The sequence below is a fragment of the Centroberyx gerrardi genome, chromosome 3 (assembly GCF_048128805.1).
Source record: "Centroberyx gerrardi isolate f3 chromosome 3, fCenGer3.hap1.cur.20231027, whole genome shotgun sequence".
Classification (NCBI taxonomy): Eukaryota; Metazoa; Chordata; class Actinopteri; order Beryciformes; family Berycidae; genus Centroberyx; species Centroberyx gerrardi.
In genome coordinates this window covers 13473690-13496033 of record NC_135999.1, presented here as the reverse complement: position 1 = coordinate 13496033, position 22344 = coordinate 13473690, and the positions used below count along the sequence as shown (strand labels likewise).

Genomic DNA, 22344 nt, shown 5'->3' with positions numbered 1-22344 from the left:
ATGGTTAGACGGGACATGAGAAACCAGGCACAGAGAAAATATTAGTCAGAATGGTGGAGGGTCCTTTTGAACTTTCCGTCGAGATGGCCTCATTCATTTTTTATGAGACTGAGATGTTGGAGTTCTATTTCTAGACAATTCATTGTTGCTCAGGTCAAGTTTCCTAAAGCAAAAATCCACCCTGAAACAGAATCGCAAATATTATTCCTATGACCTTAGACAGTCAAGATTGTTGTAGTCGGCTCCAAAGATAGAAACAAGAGAGCCGACAAACCATGCCATCAAACGCTTGCTGCTGTTCCATTCACAATAAACAGCAGAATGACTTTGTGTACGCTGACTGTACAGAGGATGATTTTCCAGGGATATGGCTACTTTTTCTGTTTCAGAACTTTTAATGCTACTATGACAGAAGCCCATTAGCATTCCAAAGTCATCCTCCAAACATTGTGAATGTTGCAGCCTCAAAAAGTGGCACTCCATGACCTCATGGGTTATGCCCTATGTATGTCTTCTCACCATGCTACAGCTGTTTGAATGCTCATTGTGTGATTTGAAACAGCAGCATGTGGATATCGTGTAGTTTTTAACACTCCCGATATCCCCAGTTCCACAATGGCCACTACACGGACTACCCAGGGCAAAATTACAGTGGGCCAAACAGAAATCTGATTGCAGTTTGATTACTATGCAGATTGTGTGGGGCTCAATATGGGCATCATTATTGCACGTATGAACACATATGCACACACACACACACGGGGGCACATGCGCACACAGATACAAGCACACAAACACAAACTGCAACAAATAAGATGAGGCCTATGTGGTGTTTGCCTTTGGCTTTTAGTCTTCTATATGCTTTGCACCTTAGGTAGTAACGCTAGTTGAATGTAAATTCTCTGTCATGGTGGAGAATACAGCTGACAGATGGCACTGAAAAGAACCATGTGCGTTCTGTAATTGCAGTGGTTGGATGTGTGCTCATGTGTGCTCAATGTACATCTGTTGAACCTTTTCTCAGATCAAACCCACGATGACTGTGTTTAATTTTTATGGTTTCAAGGAGGTATGTGCATATTTTAGCTAACATTTGAAAAAAAAAAATGTTGATCTTGATTACAGATATATCAGAATGTAATTACTTTTAAGCTCTGGCAGGAAATTACATGTTGAATGGTGTCAATTTTATTCTTTCAAAGGAAAATGAAATCGGATGAAACTTGGGATTTAGACATTAATAGGAATACAGTGACCAAGGAGTAATAACAGAGGAAATGAAACGGTTATGTTCTGTATTCACTGTTTCTTGGGGTGGCTGAGGACAGCCTTAATGGCTCAGAATTCAAGAAACCCCAACCTTGCCAGCATTACTTAATGGAATGGAATAATTATAGTGGTTAGCTACAGCTAATCAAAAATCAATGGCTTGGCAGTGATTTTGATAGCTCAGTCGTAAGTAAATCATGTGTGACAGATGAAACAAAGATCCCAGCCAAAAGTTATCTCTACTCCTTATCGACAATTTAATTGGCTGGTTTGAAGAATATGGTAGAAAATTAAGTTATTGAGGTTGTCTGGCTTTCATCTTTGCCAAGGAAAATTCTGACAGGTTACCATCCTTTGAGTGTTTGAACCAAATAACCTGGTTGCAGTTATGGCAACGCAGCTCACTTTCTTCCACTGTGAAGTGACAGGAGAGAGAGGGCACTGTATGCTGAACATATAAGATGCCGCTTTTTTATTACCTCCGCCAAGGAGCTAATGTTTTCACCCAGCGTCTGTGTGTTTGTCCGTCCGTTAGCAGGATATTGCAAAAAGTTTGGCACAGATTTGCACAAAACTTGGTATGATGGTTGGTTTTGGGCCAAGGAAGAACTGATTAACCTTTCATGTCGATTGGCCAAAAAGGGGGCGTGGTGGTGGGCGTGGCATATCACCAAAAGGTGCATAACTTCCTTTGCGGGGTGTTGTCAGACATGGCGGAGGTCTGTGCTCTACTGAGTACATTTTCTAGTTACTTTATGATACAGTGCACATTCTTGAAATTTAAAAAAAAAAGCTCAGGCTTTGGAGGTGACAGTAATAGAGTATTTGTTTTGAGCAGAACAGATAAGCAAATCATAGCTTCTAAGGCATTAGCATTGTACTACTTGTTGCCTAGTAACTGTGGCGAGTTATTCTTTTAGACAGAACATGTTTCTACTACACACTCAAGTCACTTGATCTGTGGCTGGAGCTTTGCAATGTGCCACTAGTTATATTTCATTGATACATGTCCTATTTTTCATCAGATCTAGTGAAAGTTCTCGGGTTATGATTGTGTTTATGGAGTACCACAGTTCTGTGGAGTTCATTTGTGGATAAATGTCCTGACTTGGTTGACTCCAGTGCTTTTAGACACAGGAACGCTGCTTCTGACCCAGGCTTTGGTTTCTAGAGAGAAAACGACAAGGAAGAGAGACTGGAGAACCCAGCTGCATTCCTCTCTAGGCATTCACACTTTTGATTTAGATGTCTACCCAATCAAACTTTGATACATTCCACAGGGGTTGGCATGTATGTCAGGCTGAGTAATTGTTGTGTGTGAGTGTGTGTGTGTGTGTGTGTGTGTGTGTGTGTGTGTGTGTGTGTTGCAAATTGTATATTGGAGTAGTTCCCAACCTTTCCAATTCACTTCACTGGCAATTAGTGTTTAATTATATCTACCTCATTAATTATGGCACTGCACACAAATTAGATGCAGCGGCCGTTTGATATTGCAAAAGTGAGATGGCTTTAACGTGGCTCCTGTCATGTCCTTCATTTTCTATGCAAGTAACCTGGATATTACCTCTCATACACAGTACAATAAATAACGCATCATATACGCTGGCATGAATATGAATACTCGTACACACACATTCATGCATGCACACACAACACACACACACACACACACACACACACACACAGACAGGAACCTGTCGGCACCCTGCTGTAATTTTAAATACCCCCATCTACTGTATCTCTTTTCACAGAGGAGTTTTTTCTTATCAGTGTGTCAGCGTAGATAATGGTGAGCTTTGATCATGACATGTTGAAAGTGAAGTCATTTGATTGCCATAATTACCATAACCACAGTAAAAGCAAAATATGACATTATTTTTCTACTCAGAGCCACTAAGAAATCTTTTTTTTTTGTCTTTTTCAAGGAATAGTTGAACATGTGGAATGTTTTTTGTTAATGTTTTCTGAATGTTACCTTACAGTAGTGACATTTGAATTTAAAAATGATTGATTTTTCTAAAGTCTATATCTACTTCTGTTCAACAATCTTCCAATTGGAGCATTAAATGAATGAGAGAGGTTAGAAAAGGAAAAAATACACTATCTTTATTAGAAGCCAAAATTTCCTCTGTAATTTAAGTTTTACATAAACGTCCAATAGTAGCAGGTGCAAATGTGCTGTGAATATCAGTGTGACGGATGCATGTCGAAACGGATGCAATTCATTTCAAAATGGAAGATCCCTTCACAGATGAGACGGCAAATTATGGGCATTATTTTTAAAGTCTTTTGCTAATTTAACATTGTATGCTTGTCTATATCTTGAAAATTTACATGACAGATGAGCGTCTCTGTGTACCAGGTGAAGGACATAATTTATCTCAACACGACAGCCTTTATTTTCTCTCCGTTCTCCCCAGACCCAGTGGCAAACAGGTGTGCGAAATGGCGGCACATGCAAATAATGTTGTCAAATTAATTGAAGCGTTCATAAATAATTATCATGATGAATAAGCGTCTTCTGGAGATGAGCACATATTTGTCTCCTGTGGCAACTCCCAGGGCTCCCCTCTCGATTAAATGGAATTTAGATTCATTGTGAGGTCACAGAGGCCCGCTGCTTTAAAACTCATTTCCAGCAAATTCATCTTGAAAGAGCTCAGCATATTCCAATCACACAAAATAAATACAGCACAGTAATTGAAGCCTCCAAGGATCGGCAAACATTATTACTCCGAGTGCTCAATTGTTATGGTAATTGAGGGATCACTCTTGGCATACTTTGGTAGTTGAGTTGCTTGCCTAAAATGGCAAGTCATGTTATTGATGAATTAATTTGCACGTAAGCCAAGGCATACAATTCAGGAATAAATGACTGAAAATCTCTACAAATATACTGTTCTTGCAAGGCGCTCTTCATTCCCCTGCTCTCAATTCTTGCTCTTCGACCCATTATTTCAATCTTTCACACTTTAATAGCCCCATACTCCTCTTTCCTCTCTCTATGTCACTCCCTCATTATCTCCCCACTCACTCATGTCCTTCCTTAAACTCTAAATGTGTCTCTAAGGGACTCCCTTGTCCTTTCCTTCTGTCACCCTCTCTATTTCCCTTTCCTGCCACCCCCACCCAGCATCATAATAGCTCTGACCTTAGAGGGTCAGTTGAAGTGTCATATCCCTGTAAGAGAGCCAACCTGGTGATGCATGGATGGGCATCCAGTCCCTTTTCAATCGCCAGTTTGACTGTGGTAAACTGTGCAGGATGGTAGGAGAAATCCCTCTGGCCAGTCAAATATATATCCCCGAGGTGACTGATGGGGACAGTCAGCAACTTATCCACACAGTATGCAGCATGCCATCTCACGTTGTGCATGTGCACGCGCGCGTGTGTGTGTGTGTGTGTGTGTGTGTGTGCGCGCGCTGGGGGGGCAGAGGGGAATAAATGTTAGAATCGCGTCAAGAAAAGAGAGCCAGTAAAATGGAGGAGAGAAAGAGGGAGCCACAAAAAGGAGAGGTGATGAAATGATGAAATAGATTGAAAGAAAGATGAAGCACCGTGGAATCCTCTGTGGCCTCAAGCTATTACAGACCTTGTGTGGGTGTATGTGTGTGTGTGTGTGTGTGTGTGTGTGCGTGTGTGTTTTTGTGTGCGCATGTACATAAGTGTGTACATGCGTTTATGTGTAGTCTATGCAGGTTGTCTATGTCCTTGTTCACATACTGACATACACATACACGCACACAAACACACACACAGTATGCACATATGAACATGCTTTTGAATTACTTAGAAACTAAGAGCTTTTATCTGCACACCTCTTCTGCTACAGCCTTCCTGCTGCATAAGCAATTGTGAGACTTCCTTTAATGTAAGTCCAAAAGAGCATTAGGATCTTGAAGAGAAAAAAATGAATGTAGAATCAGAATAGCCCCTAACAGATAATACATGCATGGCCTTTGCTGCACTACAATACATTTTACAACTCAAAGTCTTGAAGCCGTTCCCTGACCACAACTGCTAAGAGAATCAGAGGCTCTGCATGTTACGGTCTTGCATACTCTTACCGATAGTCAACATCTTTACTGTCCTCTATTTTTACCTAGGCCAGTAGTTTATGTGGGCTTTGCTATGGGCATTTGTTGTCTCATTGCTCAGTGAGGCATATGGTCACACTCAAACATGTGCACATGCACCCACAGGGCACAGGGAAACCCTTGGCCATCTGGGTAAATCCACTGGTCATCAGTAGGCTTATGGCAGCTAGCCTCACCCAGTCGCCAAGCCCACTGTATTTTGGAACATACACACACCAGTCATTCTGTCACACCCCAGCCTCAATATGTTTGATTTATTCTCTGTCACCACACTTTGGCTTGGGCAGGAAAACATGGAAGTGTAGATGTGTAGAGCAGTTTGGCACAATGCTTTGATTAAGAAAAAAAAAAGTTAAAGCAAAGCCTGCCATCACATAGTTGCAGGGTTTGGAATGTGGAAGTGGAATGGGTGCAGTCCAGATGTGGCTGCCATACAGTTTATTGGATAACGGTCTTTGCAGTATGAAAAATAATCACGTCACTTTTACTTGTGCTGTGAAAATTGCATATACATGATTGCATAAAATACATAAACCCACATTACCAAAAATATGGACTGATCACCAAATAAGGTTTCTCTTAACTTCTGCATCGTATTATCCTCTTTTATATCAGTAGCAAAACATTCCATCTTTAATATACAGTATAGTGCTAAGTTAGCCTTGTAATAGTTGCATGCACCTAAGTCTATTTATAGAGTAAGTTATTCCATTCACGATGCACCCTGCACTCCCCTGCTGTCACCATGCTCCCACTCTCTGACTCTTTTACCGATTCTCAGACAAAGCTCAGACAAAGTGTGACTGCTAAAGAATATAGAGACAGAGTTGTCAGTGGTTCCTATAAAGCGCTACTCAATTTAATATCCCAAAATGAGATGTTGTACTTTGGATACTTTTCAGTAAATCCCATGACTAGACATACCCTGGAGAATTGGTTGAATTAGGAAATGTGATTTAGTCTAATGCAATCAAAGGTCTATTTCAGAGCTGAAGTCACATGGTTTGAATGGAATAGACAGGATGGATCTTTCTCAGTGATGGAATACCAGGAGTTCATCATGTAGTCCTTTCAGACCTCCTTATCTAGGTCAGACCCTTACCTGTGTACATTTTCCTATCAAGTAGTCAAATCAAGTAGTTATTCAGTCACTCAGACCTCAGTTTTACATCCACTGATGACTATTTGACTTGCTGGTGAGTGGTTGATGACTTTTTAGACTTGACACTAAAAACGGTCTTTTCTTTATCAGTAATATTAATTAATTAATTAATAATATATAATATTAAGAATTAAGAATTTCTTTTGACCCCTAAAATAAATATATATATATATATATATATATATATATATATATATTAATTGTACATTGTGTCAGTCAACCTTTTTTAGTAAGGTATTTATCTGCTGTATTTCATAAAGTGTCTTCAGTTACACATAGTATAAGAAGAGTTGAAATGGAACTGTTAAGTCACAGAGATATCCTACTTTAAATAACATAAACAACTCAGTTTTAGATGCTGAAAATGTAATCTTTTTTTCTCTGCATTGTTGCAGGCAAGTGTGTGACAAATGCTTGTTAAATCACAACTTTGTTTGTGTTTCTGTTGGCAAACAAGCCAAGGTTAGGACACTCACCTTGACAGTGCAATCAGCATTCTAACACTGCTGGAAAACGCCTGATTCTGTCTTTGTTGTACAGTAGGTGAACAAACTCTGTGTGCGTGTGTGTGTGTGTGTGCATGTGTGAGTGTGCATGTGCGTGTGTGTGTCTATCCATCTTGTAATACAGGTACAGCTCTTTGCAAAGATAGATTTCTGCAATCACACATTGGCACCTTGCTGTGTGTCCCTGGAAGCACATTGCCTTGTGGCTTTTCTCGTCTCGTCGTCTCCCAGATCACAGATAGTCAGATAAACCTCCACTAAACTCAACAAAGAATGAAAGGTCTTCATGGGACAGAGTATTTGATGCCCTGGTACTGAACCTCTCATCTCTTTTACTGACTTTATTGCTGCTCCTCACTCTTACTCAATACCTCCCACAAGAACCCCTTTAATTTCCAGTTGCTGTTCAGTTGCTTATGTAATAAAATCAAACCCATAGAGATAGAACTGCACATAAAAAGAACAACCTTCTGCCTTTGCTGTTTTTTTATGGATTTTCACCCATTTAGTGATGTTACCCGGACTTTTTGCAGAGTAATGTGTGAAACTGACCAGGCGTCGCAAGCAGATCAATTGTTGTTTACATGCCAGGATTCTGCTGGGTAGATAAAATGCACCTCTTGGGTCGGATCCAAGGAGGTCGCTGAGCACAAATTTCTCATTACTGTGCTCAAGTGTATACAAATGTTCATTAATACATTAATTCAGTGCCATATGGAGGACTTTGCTGGATGTCAGACTGGATGCTTTTCCTATTTTAAATGCCTTTCATGTGAAACAGATGTTTTAAACACCTTCAATCCAACAAATTTTCAGTGTTGTGAAAAGCGTAACAGCAGATCCTTTATTGATTTAGATATTTTGTCCTGCTCAAGGCTGTAATGGGCTCAAGGGTAGGCCAACACATCAAGTGTTTTGTTACTACTAGACTCTAGTAATGACTTTTGCCATCATGAAAACTTCTGCAAACTTGTGTGACTGACTATGTATAAGGATTGAATAAATAAAGGCAATTTTGTTTTTTGATTTTAGTATCTGACATCAAATTAATGATTTTCATGATGACAAATATAACCAGTTCTTCATAGTATTTATCAAGGGTGGATGTGTCGATTTAGCTCTGACTGGATCAGTGAGTGTTATCATGTTAGGGGGAGTTTCTGTCCGTAACCAGGAAGCGTGGGTTTCCTATAAAGGAATTGTGGGAAGCAAAGCCTTCCTGTCCTTGGAAGCCAGTGGGACGGAGTGACAAGCTGCTTTTGCTGTCGGAAATGAAAGCCTAATAAAACTGATATCTCATTGCCAGAGGGAATGCTACTCGCCTGGCTGGCATTTTAATCAACTGCTGAGGCAACAATTTTATATCTCAATATCCTTTTTTTTTCATTTATTTCTCCAAACTTTCATTGTGTTTTGAGGTTGAGGCATGGAACGGGTGTAGAAGGTGAGGACGGTAGATTGGACGGAGCAAAGAAAAGATTTAACCGCGGCCCTTGGAGAGAACGCTGCTTTCCAGGGCCGTGACATGTGACTTCCCGTCCGACAGGGGATACTTCCCGGGAATTGGGCAATCGCTAAACTCTCAACCTCAACCGCTTTCACCTCCTATCTGCCTCTGGGGATTTACCGTGTCCTTCTCCCCCTATTGTCCCTTCCTCCTCTTTTGACCCGGTCTTATGTGATTTGTGTCTTTCGTAAGGGATTGTCTCTCCCTCTCATCTCCGTTTTTTCCTCTCTTGTTCTACTCTCTGCTCTCCTCTTGTCTCCTGTTCTCCCTAAACCTCTCCTCCCTCCACCCTCTCTTCCTCTCTGTAGCGTGTAATGATCTGGTGGCCTCAGGCAGAGACAGGAAGCCCAGTGCTCTGGTCCAGGTGGCTGTCATAGACCCCCACGAGCAGTACCTCGTCTCCCACGCCTGCACAGAGATAGTGGAGGTAAGGCGACACTCACACGCACACACACACACACACACACACACACACACACACACACACACACACCATCCGGTCTCCCTCTCTTCGACCTCTGATGTTTGTTGTTTTGCTGCGTCTCTGGGTCACTGGGCCTTGGTTGGTGTTCTCTCCATCTCTCTCTCTGCCCTCCTTTTTCTCAACCTTTTCTTTTCATCTGAATCAGTGAGCTGGAACAGACAGTGAACGTTAACCTCCTTCACCGTTCCAATCCCTGTGACAGTTGAGTCGGGGTATCTATAAGTATAGAAGTTAGTGTGTAGCTCTCCATCAGGGGGTATGCATGTATTTGTGTACATAATTGTGTGCATGTTTCCTACAGTGAGAGAAAGTCTTTGCGCTCTTTGACTTCTTTAAAAGCTTCTTTTATTACCACCAGTGTGAGAGTGCTGTTGCTAAGGCAACAACCACACAAGTGTTTTTTGGGCGGCAACAGCTGCCCCCTGTCCCAGTATGGAAAACCTAGTTACACGCATACACACACACGCACGCACACACACACACACACACACACACACACAGAGCCTCTTGTCTGTTCCCTCTCTTTCTCTTTTTTTCTTTCCTTATTTGAGGCCAAAGTCCAAAGTCTCATGAGAAAGAACTACGGAGGCATGTTTATTTTCCTGCTAATTTAATATATCTGAATTTGCAGGACTGTCTCTTTTAACATGCATTTCAACTCCTTTCCCTTCAGTCTAGTCAAGGGAACACCAGTGTGTGTGTGTGTGTTTGTGCATATGTGTGTGGAAACACAGGATGTGGTGGGATACTGTATGCTGGCTCAGCCAGCCATGCAGACACTCTCAGTGCCGCTGGAGTTATGATTTCATGGCCGTAATGTTCAGGATTTGGAGTAGGATCTGAGGATATGGACTGTTTTCGACTTCACAAAAAAAGGGTATGTGTAAATAAATTCTTTGTTGCTCTCCAAGTCTTCTTCAGATTGCAGACATATAAGAGGTGTTTAAGATAATATATCAGATGTTTGCAGTTTTTTAGCTTGTATAGTGTAATGCAAATTAACATCTCCCACTACTTTTAGCGCTTTACATAGAAATGATCAGTCAGGCCAATAATGTTAATATTATTTGGACCCAGAAGTACAGCACAACACGGACAAATTCTGAGTGGCCCTCAGAAAGGACAGCTTCCCACTCATCATAGGCACCATAGTAGTTTATGATTTAAGGGTTTTAGTGTGATACTTGGATAAAAGTCCCTTAATTGCATATCACAACCTTTGAATTCTGCTTTGAATTAAGTGTTTGTGTGTTCAGAGGAGTGGAGGTTTCTTGTTAGGACCGGTTACAGGGTTTGCCACTCCTACATTGTTTGATTTGGTCTTGTCTGGCAGGCGTCACAATGGCAACATGCACAGCAGCAGCTGTTCATTAACCTATCTGGCCAAAGGAGAAGGGCTGTGTGTGTGTGTGTGTGTGTGTGTGTGTGTGTGTGTGTGTGTGTGTGTGTGTGTGTGTGTGCAGGTTGGTGTGCCCCACTGTGCATGTAGTATGAGCTCTAAGACAGCCTGACTGCCACTTGTGTTTCTCCTGTTTGTCACATTCCCAAGAGGCCTGCTCTCAACAGCTGGTCCTGGGTTTTCTGGACACTGATTGGAGTCTTTCTGGCTGGCTGGCTGGCTGACTGGCTGTAAGCTTTAACATTAGCCTTACCCATGTGATAGAAGTCTTATCTGGGCTCCTGATATATGATATACTGTAAGGGTTTTATTTGGAAGATAAATGTTGGGACATGCCAACTGCTACACAGCCATCTCTAGCCTTTACCCATGAATCACCAGACAGGGGTCAATTATAAAGAGCATGATAGCATTTAAGTGTGTTGGGTCCGGATTTGACTGCTCTTTAGTTCACACCGATGAGTCTCCCAGATGTGCATTGATTAAAGAAAGTTAATGCAGCACTGAGGCTAACAGAATATGCAAAATCCAGTTAAAGACACACAGCGTATAGCTCTAATCTGTGTTTCAAATTCTCACTGCTTGTGAGTATACCTCAGAATACTAACTGCTACTGTAGCAAGAGATAAAAATGTATCAGATTTCTAACTACAATAGTCAGCCCCATTTTTTTTTTTATCTCTACAGTGCAACCGTATGTCTCAGTGTGGGTAGTGTATCTTAATCTACTGTTGGTAAAACGGAGAGGACCAGTGACAACTTAAGTAGAAAAGCTAAAGCCCTTGAAATCTCTTTAAAGTACAATAGGAAGCGTCTTCAACAAATTGTATTTGAAGCTGGAGGAGAGAAAAAAAACACTATCTGGTATCTCTTACCGAGTGCACAGTGAAAAGAGATGGCTTCTTTTCTTTTAGGAAGGTTAAGTACTTTGTTTTCCACATGTGCATGCTATCTCAGTACATTCTGCATTTCTCTTCTTCAGGGGAGAAGAGAAAAATGGGATGGAGAGAGTGGCATTTTCACCCAACACTAATATGTCTGTATGGGAAAATCCCATTCTAAAAACATGCCCCGTGGGTCCAGGAGTGGTGATACTCAAGGGGATTTGACGTCACGCAAAGCCAGGGGATAAAACGGCCTTTGATGTCATGCTAGTCAAGCGGAGCATCCCATGCCTGGAACAAGTCCAAAAAGTCTAGTCTAGTGTGTGTGTGTGTGTGTGTAAATATGAGTGGTCAAGGGAATGAGTGAGAAAAACCGCCAACGGAGACAGACTCTGGAATTAATATTCCTAGTGCACCCACCCCAATCACACACAGACACACACATAAACACACACACCCCCTCTAATGGCCTAAATTGCCCATCCCATGAGGTTTGCAACCCAAACGGACAAAAAGACGCGAGAGGGGCAGCTGTGTCCCATAGCATATGTTGACCACTTGTACGTCTGACTGGCTTATTTCTCTGTGTAAATGGGGACAGGCTTACTAGTTTAGCTCATCTCAACCCGTCAGTAGCACTAAGAAGATTTGGCTGTAGCCGAGGCTGCCAAGCATGCTGGTAAGTCTGAATGAGGCCTATTCAGTGTGCCAGAAGGGGAGGTGTGAGGTGTTAGGTATGTGTCTCTACGCATGTGCACATGCTGCTCGTTCTTGTGTATAGCGGGTCTGTCTGTCTGTCTGTCTGTCTGTCTTTCTGCTGGTGTTCTGTACAAGTCCAGGTATATATTCAGATATGCAGCGAGCCCATGGCAGTTCATTGGTTCCACTGTGTCTTTACTCACTGTGCTGAACCAGACAGTGTGTTCAGCATGTTACGCCCCACAAAGCTCCATGGCTGGGTGGCAAGATGGCACTACTGGGCATCAAGACTGGTATTACCATGCCTAGGGGAGCACATAAGGCTGAAACAAGCGGCAATGGATTTGTTTTATTTTCCGTCTCTCAGCGCTTGGAAGATTTCTGTAAATACGAGGGATCAAAGGGGTTAGTGATGCAGTGAGGAGATGGGTCTATGTGTGTCTTTTATGTGTATGTGATCATCTAATTCTGTCTTTTTGAGCATGTGCTTGTGTGTATGTGTGTGTGTGTGTGTGTGTGTGTGTGTTAAATACACTGCTGCTTTTCAGTAGCCTGCTTTGGCTCTCAAGTCTCCCAAACCTCTTATCCTAGCCTAGGGCTCTGATAATATGTGTATCAATGGACACACTGCATCACAGGTAAGCTGATTTAGCTGTTGGTTGTTTTAAGATCAGGGAATTTGTTCAGCCAATTAATGGACAACTAACACAAATGTACTAGGGCAAACACTGATCCCTTGTTAATCAGTGCAATTGGGGTTTTTCAGTGGCAGTGGTCAGGCATGTGCAGGCATGTGTCCTTGCTTATGGGGTTTTACTTAAGGATGTGTACATGCACATACATGCCACTGTTTGTCTGTCTATCTCAAGTCTCATTACCACTCCCTACCCTGTCCCCCCTACCGTCCCAGAGGGCTGCGTTCCAGAGACGCCCATCAGAGCAGGGCACAGGAAGAGGAAGCCCCCAGTGTAAACACACAGTACTTTGAATCAGTTCAGGCAGACAACACCAAATGGCTAAACAATCCCCGAGTCTGCCCAGGAATGCCCCTTGGCTCCTTGTGCACTAAAATTCCTACAGAGCTATTAGAAAAAAAATTTTTTCTATTATTTGACAATTCAAAGGAAAGAGAGACAGGAACGAGTGGGAGAGAGATGACGTCGTGGCAAGGGAGTATCCATCTTAACAAGTGATTTAGAATTTACTTTTAAAATCTTATATAGGTGAAAAATCTTCCACTGATATGGGCTGACATCGAGTGAAATAAGTGAATCATTTCACTTGTTTACAATGCAAATAAAACAAGTGACATCATCTTGATACTGTTGGAGAGATCTGCCTTATTTAAAGATATTGTCACTTTTTCCAAGAAAATTCTCCAAACAGGTGATACTACATTGGAAACAAGTGAAATTGTCTAACCCCATTGGCAGATGTTTTGTCAACTGTTTTATGGAGGATTTTAAAACTAAATACTAGACTGAATGCTTTGTTAAGATGGACATTTTTGCAGTATAGTTAAAGAGAAGTCACCACAGGACCTGGTGAGACAAGACCTGAAGGTCAAAAGGCATGAAAGGTAAACAAGATGACTGGGTAACAAACTAAAAAATGGCACAACTGTGAGTAACATTTAAAAAGGCCTTCATTTATAAGGGCAAAGAAGACAAAACACACACACCCCTACATGGTTCATCTCACGCCTTCCTCAGGGTGTTCTGGTAATGGTGATTCCAGAAAGGTTGCGAGCTAATGTGACTGTAGCTGAAGCCGTGCAGCCCTCTGGTATGTGCGAAGGCCCAGCACAGGTTGCTGTGGCAGGTAATCCCATTGGCACCCTACCACTGTGCCAACCCACATGTCAACATGCCTCGCTCCTGGCCCGGCCTCTCAGTTGGTGGACTCCAGTTGTGCCAGAGCTCCAGGTTGACCCACCAGGGAGAGCTCTATCTTCTCCTTTTCTGTGCCCAGGAGAGGCAGCAGGGGAGGCGAGGGGAGCAGAGAGAAACGCCAGGAGGAGGAGGAGGAGGAGGAGGAGGAGGAGGAGGAGGAGGAGGCCAGTCTGAGCCCAGCTGTCGGCTCATTCATCCACCCAAGTCTCCCTCCCCTCCTTTCTCCCTTCGGCTTCTGTCTTTCTCATGAACATGAGTGTTGCAGTACACATGTGCATGGGGGTGCACACACAAACACACACGCACACACACTTCTCAATCTTTTTCTGTGTTGTCCCTCTTTCTGACAGGCGAACAGAGACCCGCTGTTTCTGACGGGGGTGACCTTCCCTCCAGAGTATCCTGCTAGCCCAGAGACACTAGTCAAGCTAACTGTCTATGATGCAAAGGACAAGAGCCAGGAATCAGTGAGTAAACAGCTGCCGTTTTGCTGTGTGTGTGTGTGTGTTTGTCATATGTTTGCATGTTGAAAGTGCACAGTGAGAGAGCGGGAGATAATGACAAGAATGTGTTCACAGCCAGTTGTGAAGCAGTGGTTTTTCCACTGTTGAATTTGTGGTTTTGGTTGTGGAATCCATCACAGGGGATGAAAGTGAAAAGCTGTGACAACACAACAGCCGATTCTCATTATGGTTAAATTTATCCTACAGATTCTTAGATGCTAAGATGCGTGTGGTGAATTACAGTGGGCAGTGAATTACAGCACCATCTTAGTAATCATCGATGCGCTGTCAGTCTGAGACCCTTGCCTTGGGTTGTGAAGGAAAAGAGTGTGCAGCCTTCGATGGGGATCTGAGCGGGGCAGCCGGGCCTTTGGCGTTCTTCCCTTGGGAATACCATCCGGCAACATCAGTGGGAATGGGAAAGAAAGCCAGACATTGAATCCTGAATGGGCCAGGCCCTCTGATTCAGACCTTTTAAACAGACTTTATAACAGGCTCCCCAGTGTGGGCGTATGCTTGATCTCAATCAAACAGCCCACTCATCCCTGGGTGCCAACATCTTAATTTGGAACATTCATGAGCTTTATGATATGAGTAAGGACTCATTTACAGCAGTGGTAAATGATGGTGATTTGCAACTTCATCACATGAAGAGTTTAGACAATTCACAAACTTACTGAAATTCATAAGTATTATTGCAGTATGAGAAACTCAACAATATGCAATATGCAATATAATCACATATCTGTTTTCTCATTGCAAACAATGGCACATCAAATTTAAATCAAATAATTTACCGTAAAATAAAAACCATACTCATGAATTATATGTATTTACTTGTTCCCTGACTGAAAAAATATGGTGGTGGTGTTTTGTTCTGTGCAACAGTTAACACTTTTTATTTGCATCATTTGTGTCTGTGTAATGGCAGTTACTCGTATGTCCAAATCTATAGTTATTTGCTCCTTGCTATTGCCAGAGGTAGGCCTAACTCTGAATCCAGTCTTCACACTGAAATACAATCCCAAGTGAAACTTGGAATGGGAGTATAATGGCCTGTAAGATGTGCATCGGATATTCATGTTGAACAACAACTGTGTGAGTCCAACACCGTTTAAATTCTCCAACCGTCCGCTTTCTGTGTAGGAACATTTCCTGTGTTGTGCACTGTGTTGCCATCCAAGTGGTTGGGCTATGCTGAAAAATGAATACTCTACGTGGGCAGGCAAGCTAATGCCTGGATATAAAAAATATTTTATTAATGCCTGGTAAAACATCTACTGCCTGAATTTAAGTAAATAAGAAAGGCTTCATTTAAAAAACAATGTAATCCTATTATTTGTTTCTTTCAATATTTTAGATTTTAGAGTTTTAGGTGCTGAATGTCCTGATGGTCAACACTGTCTAAATTTTGTAGTTGTCTACTCATAAATGAAGGAGTTGAAGTTTCCGATGTGCCTCTGCTAATATGTGTTGTGAATAGTAAATGGGACAACACAACTTTCTTTTTTTAACTCCTTAAGAATTGTGGGCTTTGAGTGTCTCTCTTTGTGTCTTTCATGCTGTCTGTCTCTCTCTTTCTGTGAGTGAGATTTCTGACTAGAGCCTGTCAGTCTGTCAAGAATATCATTGATACACAACACTACACTTCACTCCGGCTTGGCTTTCAGAGCTTAGGGCTGAACCAACAGCATTCTACAGGACAGGTCCCGTTGTGCCTTCCCGACTCTTCACTCTCATCTCTTATCTCCTCGCCCCCCTCAGGGATCAAATGGAAAACTTTTGACTGATGAGTTGGATCACAATTCTTTGTAACCATTTCAAGAAAAATATTCAGAATTCCCTTTCCGTTTCTCTTATTAGATGTCTTATATTGGCCTTTCAATAGTTCTGGATCTTTCTTTCTCTTTTTCCTCAGGCACCATTGCTCTCATGCTGTGGTTAGCTTTTAGATTTTAGGCTCCGCTCGGCTGGGCGCAGCGCGCTTGTCTGGGTCTCATTAGAGAGTCTTTAAGTGACACAGGCATGACCCTGAACACGAGCTGGCACAATGCATCAGCCCCCAGCCGCTTAAGTGGCAAAACGGGAATCACCCAGCCAAGCGCCAGTCATTTAATGTTGCATTTTTTGAAAGAGAGCATGACGGCAATTTGCTCTCTCTCTCTGTGTGTCTGTGTGTGTGTGTGTGTGTGTGTGTGTGTGCGTGTATATGTGTGTTTTACAAATCAGCTGTCAAAGTTTTACATATCAGTTTCAGCTCTTGTTAAAGTTTAGCAGGAGTTCTGCCACTAGCTCATTCAATACAATGGTGCATGGTTTGTACTGTAGACAGTACACATAGTAAGCGTTGAATAAAAAAAAAATGGTTTGCAAATTTGCCCGTTTGTCTGATGTGCCATGCTGTCTATTCACCATAAGAGTTTTGGAGTGGAAATGAGAGGGAAAGAAATTGAGTGGGGGGAAAAGAAAAACAAGCGCGAATTCGCAATAGCTGCGACCACGTACGCGCATGCATGCACACATGGGGAAATTGTGGACCAACCAACCGACCGACCGACCGACCGACCGACAGAGCGAGCTATAGAGCTGCTGGTCGCAGCTAAAAAAAACTGATGGTGCGAGGTTTATAGATGACTCCTTTAACATTCGTAGAGGACCAGAGAATTTCATACTAGGATGATTTCCCTCTGCCTTGGGCTTCCCAGTTAGATATTCTGAGATGACTCTTGCTGCATGGCCATGAATATTTGAGGACACGAACAGAGCTGAGAGTACAATAAGTGAGGGAGTGGAGCCGTGGAGGTGTGAGAAGGACTACGACAGGGTTAGATCTCTCTCTTAGGTGTGAGTGATCCACCCTCAAGCCCTAGTTGTCAAAGGATGACAGGTTAGCCTTACTTACAGCTCCGCTTTGAATGGCTCCCCGGGGCAATAGCTTTCCCATTCAGATACAATTCCGATCATTCAGTCAAGAAATATCACCTTTTACTGGCAAGAAGTCATTTTGCAGACCTCCCTTTTATTTAGAGAAATTTTAATCATTTGGCTCAGCAAGTCTTTGTACATAATGACCTTAAACTGGATGACTCAAAGTCTGACTAATTCGCTGCATCTTGTCTCAGACATTGTTTTAATGAGGGAAGATAGAAATGCATTTGTTCTCTTGTTTTCAATTTAGTAAGCACAAAATAATAATTACCTTGAGATTGCATACTAGAAAGTGAAGGAGCGCAGTGAAAATCATTGCAGGAAAATTTGAGCATAGATGACATGGCAGTGTATATGTATAACACCTGTAGATTAGAATGCAAAATGTAATCAGAGGTTCATCAGTTCGAAGTTCATCAGAAATCAGAGCGAGGCTAATCTGACTCTGCGTCAGAGATGGATGAATAGAGAGGGAAGAGGTAAAAGCATATGCAAGAGGTAAAAAAGATTGCTTGTGTGTGTTGGGTGCATCACTTTTGAGCTCACTTACCTCTGTGAAGGGGCTCGAAGACACCCGGCTAATGACAGACCTGCAGTTTGTTGTCAGTTCAGAGCCATTACTGAGTGTTCTCCTGGTCTAAAGGGATAGGACAGCTGCCTCTGGAAGAGCTCTTCTCTCTAATCACAGACTCATTTATCCTGCCCCTGCTCTCTGCAATCTGGGATGAAAGTGTAATGCAGTTTTCAGTTTGCATTCCTATTACTGGCCGTGGTGAGGAATTTTGATTGGTTTCTATGATGTGCGCTGTAGTGTGACAAACAAAAGACCTCATCTGAGTAAAACAGGAAAATGGAGCGTGTCCGGTCATTTCCATAAAGCCGCCATAAAATGTATTCAATCAAATAAAACATAAGCAAGGGGGGGGTTTACTGTGTTACCATAATGGCCATTTCTTCCTGTGCCTGCCACAAGCAGGCTGATGGACACACACACACACACACACACACACACATACACACACCACTTCGGCTGAAGGGATAGAGCAATACATCTTCGATTCAGAGGGACAGTGGAGAAAGAACTGATCAGAGTTCCATCTCTGACTGCCTGCCTACCTGCCACACACACACACACACACACACACGAGGAAAGTTGGAGATTGTATGAAAAGTTACAAAGCGGTTAGGGCTGTGTATGTATGGTTGGATTGTTTTTCAGTGCCAATATTGGTTCCACTACTTGAGGTTTTTTTATACATGTTCAAATATGATGTTTTTCATACCTTTCTTTGGTGGAAAAAAGCACATTTCATTATGTGATTAAGTAAATTATTTTCTGTCAAACATTTCTACATGCCATCTGTTTCACTGAAACATAATCACACCATGCTTTTCAGTACAAATTAAATAAGAAGAAAACTTGAGTTCTCACTGTAGGCATCTGACAGTTTCATAAGAATTTAGCTTTCAAATACCTTTTGTTACATTTTTTTTTTATTTTATTTTTTTACGTTAATGCCAAAATCAGTCCAGAACTGACTCAACCTTACTCGCTATAGTTTTATATAAACCATTTTGACATTACAGTGCATTAACATTGTGCACTACTATGCCAGCTCTCCATCACTGCATATGCTATGTAAGACACAGGCAAATGTTGCATTGTTGGGATCCTTGCAGATTCCCTTATTCTGCTGTCTACCTGATTTGAGGACTATTTGACTGGCAGATATTAGTCACATCTCTGGAGGCAGTTTGAGCAGTCGCTGTTCCATGGTGAATTGTCGCTCCAATTATGAACTGCTGAAGTATGGAGAATCCCAGCCCCAGTTAATCCTGCCCTGTCAATAATCATGATGTGTAAAAGGCGGTGACTTGACATATTTTTGGCATAGCCGGTTGCTTTTAGCTGGATGAGTGTCAATGTGGTGGGAATTTTCTATAAGTGCATGAGTTTACAGTTGCCAGAGAGAGAGAGGGGAGAGAAATAGAAGCAGACAGACAAAACAGACAGTGAGAGAGAGTTAGAGGGGACACACACACACACACACACACACACACACACACAAACACACGTTTACAAGAACCAATCTCAGAGATATCCAGGAAAGGTCTTGGTAGTGATTGGGTGGACAGCTGAGCAGTGATAACCTATGAGAGTAGCAGTTCTCAGATAAGGACTGTCTGTTGTCTGATGGCCACTTTGCTTCCCTCACCATCATTGTGCCAAAGTCAGCCAATGTCACAACTGCTGAAAAGTACAAATTCAAAATAGTGGCACCTTAACTATTCAAGTTGATAATACTAAAATTAGTAGCATACTAGTGACCCCTCTCCCTCTATCTTCTTTGCCGTAGCTCACACTCACTCTCACACTCTCTTTTTCTCTTTCTCTCTCAATCTCTCTCTCTCTCCTGTCTCTCCTGTGTGTGAGAGCGAGTTTTTAGGGAGCATGAGTGTGGTTTGCATGCATGGGGTTTTAGGATACCGTGGCTGGTTTTCAGGTGTTTTTTAAGTGAGATGTTTTATTAAAGAACACCAAAAGTCTCTCCTGTCTCTCTCTCTCTCTCTCTCTATCTGCTTTGCCGTAGCTCACACTCACACTCTCTTTCTCTCTTTCTCTCTCTCTCTCTCTCTCTCTCTCTCTCTCTCTCTCTCTCTCTCTCTCTCTCTCTCACTGGCAATGTTGCCAGGCACAATATAGAAGATGGTGCAATGGTAGTGTTAGGTGGTTTTCACACCTACATTGTTTGGTGCGGACTAACTTTTTGCTAACTTCGGATTATTTTGACAGGTGTGAACTCGCTGTGTGGACTCGTGATTAATGATGATATGTGCACAATGTATTATGGGTTCACGCTGGGTTGTTTGTGTTGTTTTTAGCCAAGTTACAGCAAAGAGGAGAGAGTTTACAACCCTAGCTTGGTCAGTATTGTAATCACCTAGCCAATAACAAGGAGTCATTAACAATATTCTTTTCTCTTTTTATTCTCCACGGTCGTTAAGGAGCCACTATGTTTTCTTGACCCTTCCTTGTCTATATTTTAAGCCTTGAAATCTCACCAGCTGGAGAAAAACCTACCAGCTGCCCCAGAGCAGAAGTACGTCCGTGCATCGCAGAGGATTACGTTGTCAAATTAAAAGTCCCTCGGAATACTACAGGGTCGCTCAGTGGCAAGGTGTAGCATTATAATGTGCAAACGCCCTCTGAATGCCATTCTAGTTTGATTTTTTTTTTTTTGTACTATTTTTGCAGATCTATATCGGTCGATATAGATCTGCTAGATATTAGGCAATATGAGACGAACCACACCAATACAATGTAATAACCTAGTGAATTCGGTTTCAGACTTTAAAAGCACTATTTTAATGTGAAAACGCCCTCACTTTGGCACTGAGTATAAAACCATATTCCTCTATTTTATGTGTGTGTGTGTGTGTGTGTGTGTGTGTGTGCATCATGCTAATTTAATGAGAACTAAACATGAACATTATCTACTGTTGTGCAACAGCATTCTCTTGAGTTTACACCAGTCAGCACACTACTGTGATGTGCAACATTACCCGCACTTTCCCCAGGAAGAAGTGCTGTATTTTCAGCGATCATGACATGATATACACAGAAGTACCACTTTTGCCACTCTCACTCTCTACCCATTCCGACCAGCCATAAATTACACTCACTTATGTGCATTTAATTTCACATCCCAGCCAGGCAGGCAACAAAGAGTGCATTTGATGGATTGCACAATTACACTTCTGTGAACTTGCAGTTACCTCCTCAAACCGGGTAAGTGCCTCTCTTTTATCCGTCCTCTACCCATCATGCATCAGAATATGTCTTCAGAAATTTTCTTTCATGACATCTCCTTAATCCCAACGTGTTCTCTATGTTTACATTTTTCACACTTGCAGCCGTGCTAATTATTCACTTGATTATTGAACCTCTTTTATCTTCTTAATGCTGTTCTCATTATCATGGCCAGTGACTTCAGCGTTTCATGCCCCGTTATGAGTGATCAGTGTTTCCCCACACATAGACTTTAATTGGGCGGGCCCCCTTTTACAGATTTCTCTGTAAAAGGGGTCTCATTTCTATTCTTCACCTTGTAGACAAAAGCAAGCAACAAACAGAACAGTGTAGCACTGTTTATAGTTTTAAGTTATGTTATCTTTGACACAAAGTACTTTAGATATATACAGGTTAGTTATTTGACAAATGGAACTATTTAAAATGGAGTACATTAGATAATTTTTCAGCCATCCAGGTAATGTGATCCTTTATTGATATTAGCCTATATATTGACAATATAAGAGAATACAAGAATAAAAAGGCACTCAACCCCCCCCCCCCTTGCCAACCCACATACCACCACAAATACATTCAAATTCTGTGGGAAACACTGGTGATAATGAGCGGATAAGATAAAGGGTAAGATAGGGGAAAATAAACTATTTTCTATTTTTGCCTTACATATCCATAATAATTGGTAAAGCTTTCACTTGAACTTTCGCTTGGGAAAAAAAACAGAACATTTGCTTCTGGTTGAGACATTTTTTATTTTTTTTTCGAGTGTTTAGAGGACTGAGAATTTTGCTTTAAATGCTTGAGCTACAGTAGAGCTACTGGAGAGTCCTTGAACTGGTATGGACCATGGAGAAATGTATGGAAAATAGACCTACATCAGAGGGATATTGTCTGTTTTGATTGTGGCTAGAGCCTGCAAGTCAAGCTCACCGTTAAAGAAACTGTGACAGCTTTTCATATTATGGATTCAGAATATATGCTTTATGGCGAGCCTCCAAAACCTGAATGGGATTTGCCTTTCATAAGATAGATAAATTTGACATTGTAATGAATTAAAGTGCTTCCTCAACATGAAGTACAGATAGGGAGAGATTGCCCTCAAAGCTTTGAAAGTTCTCCTCCGTCTGCCTTTTCTTATTAAAAAGAAAATCCTGTTAACTTTAGCGCACTCGTAAAAGTGTTGGAGCCAGACAGTTGACAATTGAG

At 41.9% G+C, this 22344-nt stretch overlaps 1 protein-coding gene across 3 annotated transcripts in view; it reads left to right on the top strand.

The window, feature by feature from the left end:
- Positions 1-11855: 11855 nt before the first annotated feature.
- Positions 11856-22344, top strand: part of inpp4b (inositol polyphosphate-4-phosphatase type II B) — a 110823-nt gene continuing 100334 nt past the window's right edge. For all 3 annotated transcript variants that reach the window (XM_078282697.1, XM_078282698.1, XM_071912485.2), the window contains exons 1-2: positions 11856-11987; positions 14250-14366. In XM_078282697.1, the coding sequence (XP_078138823.1) occupies positions 11982-11987; positions 14250-14366 (123 nt within the window). In that variant the 5' untranslated portion in view covers positions 11856-11981. The remainder of the gene's footprint in view (positions 11988-14249; positions 14367-22344) is intronic.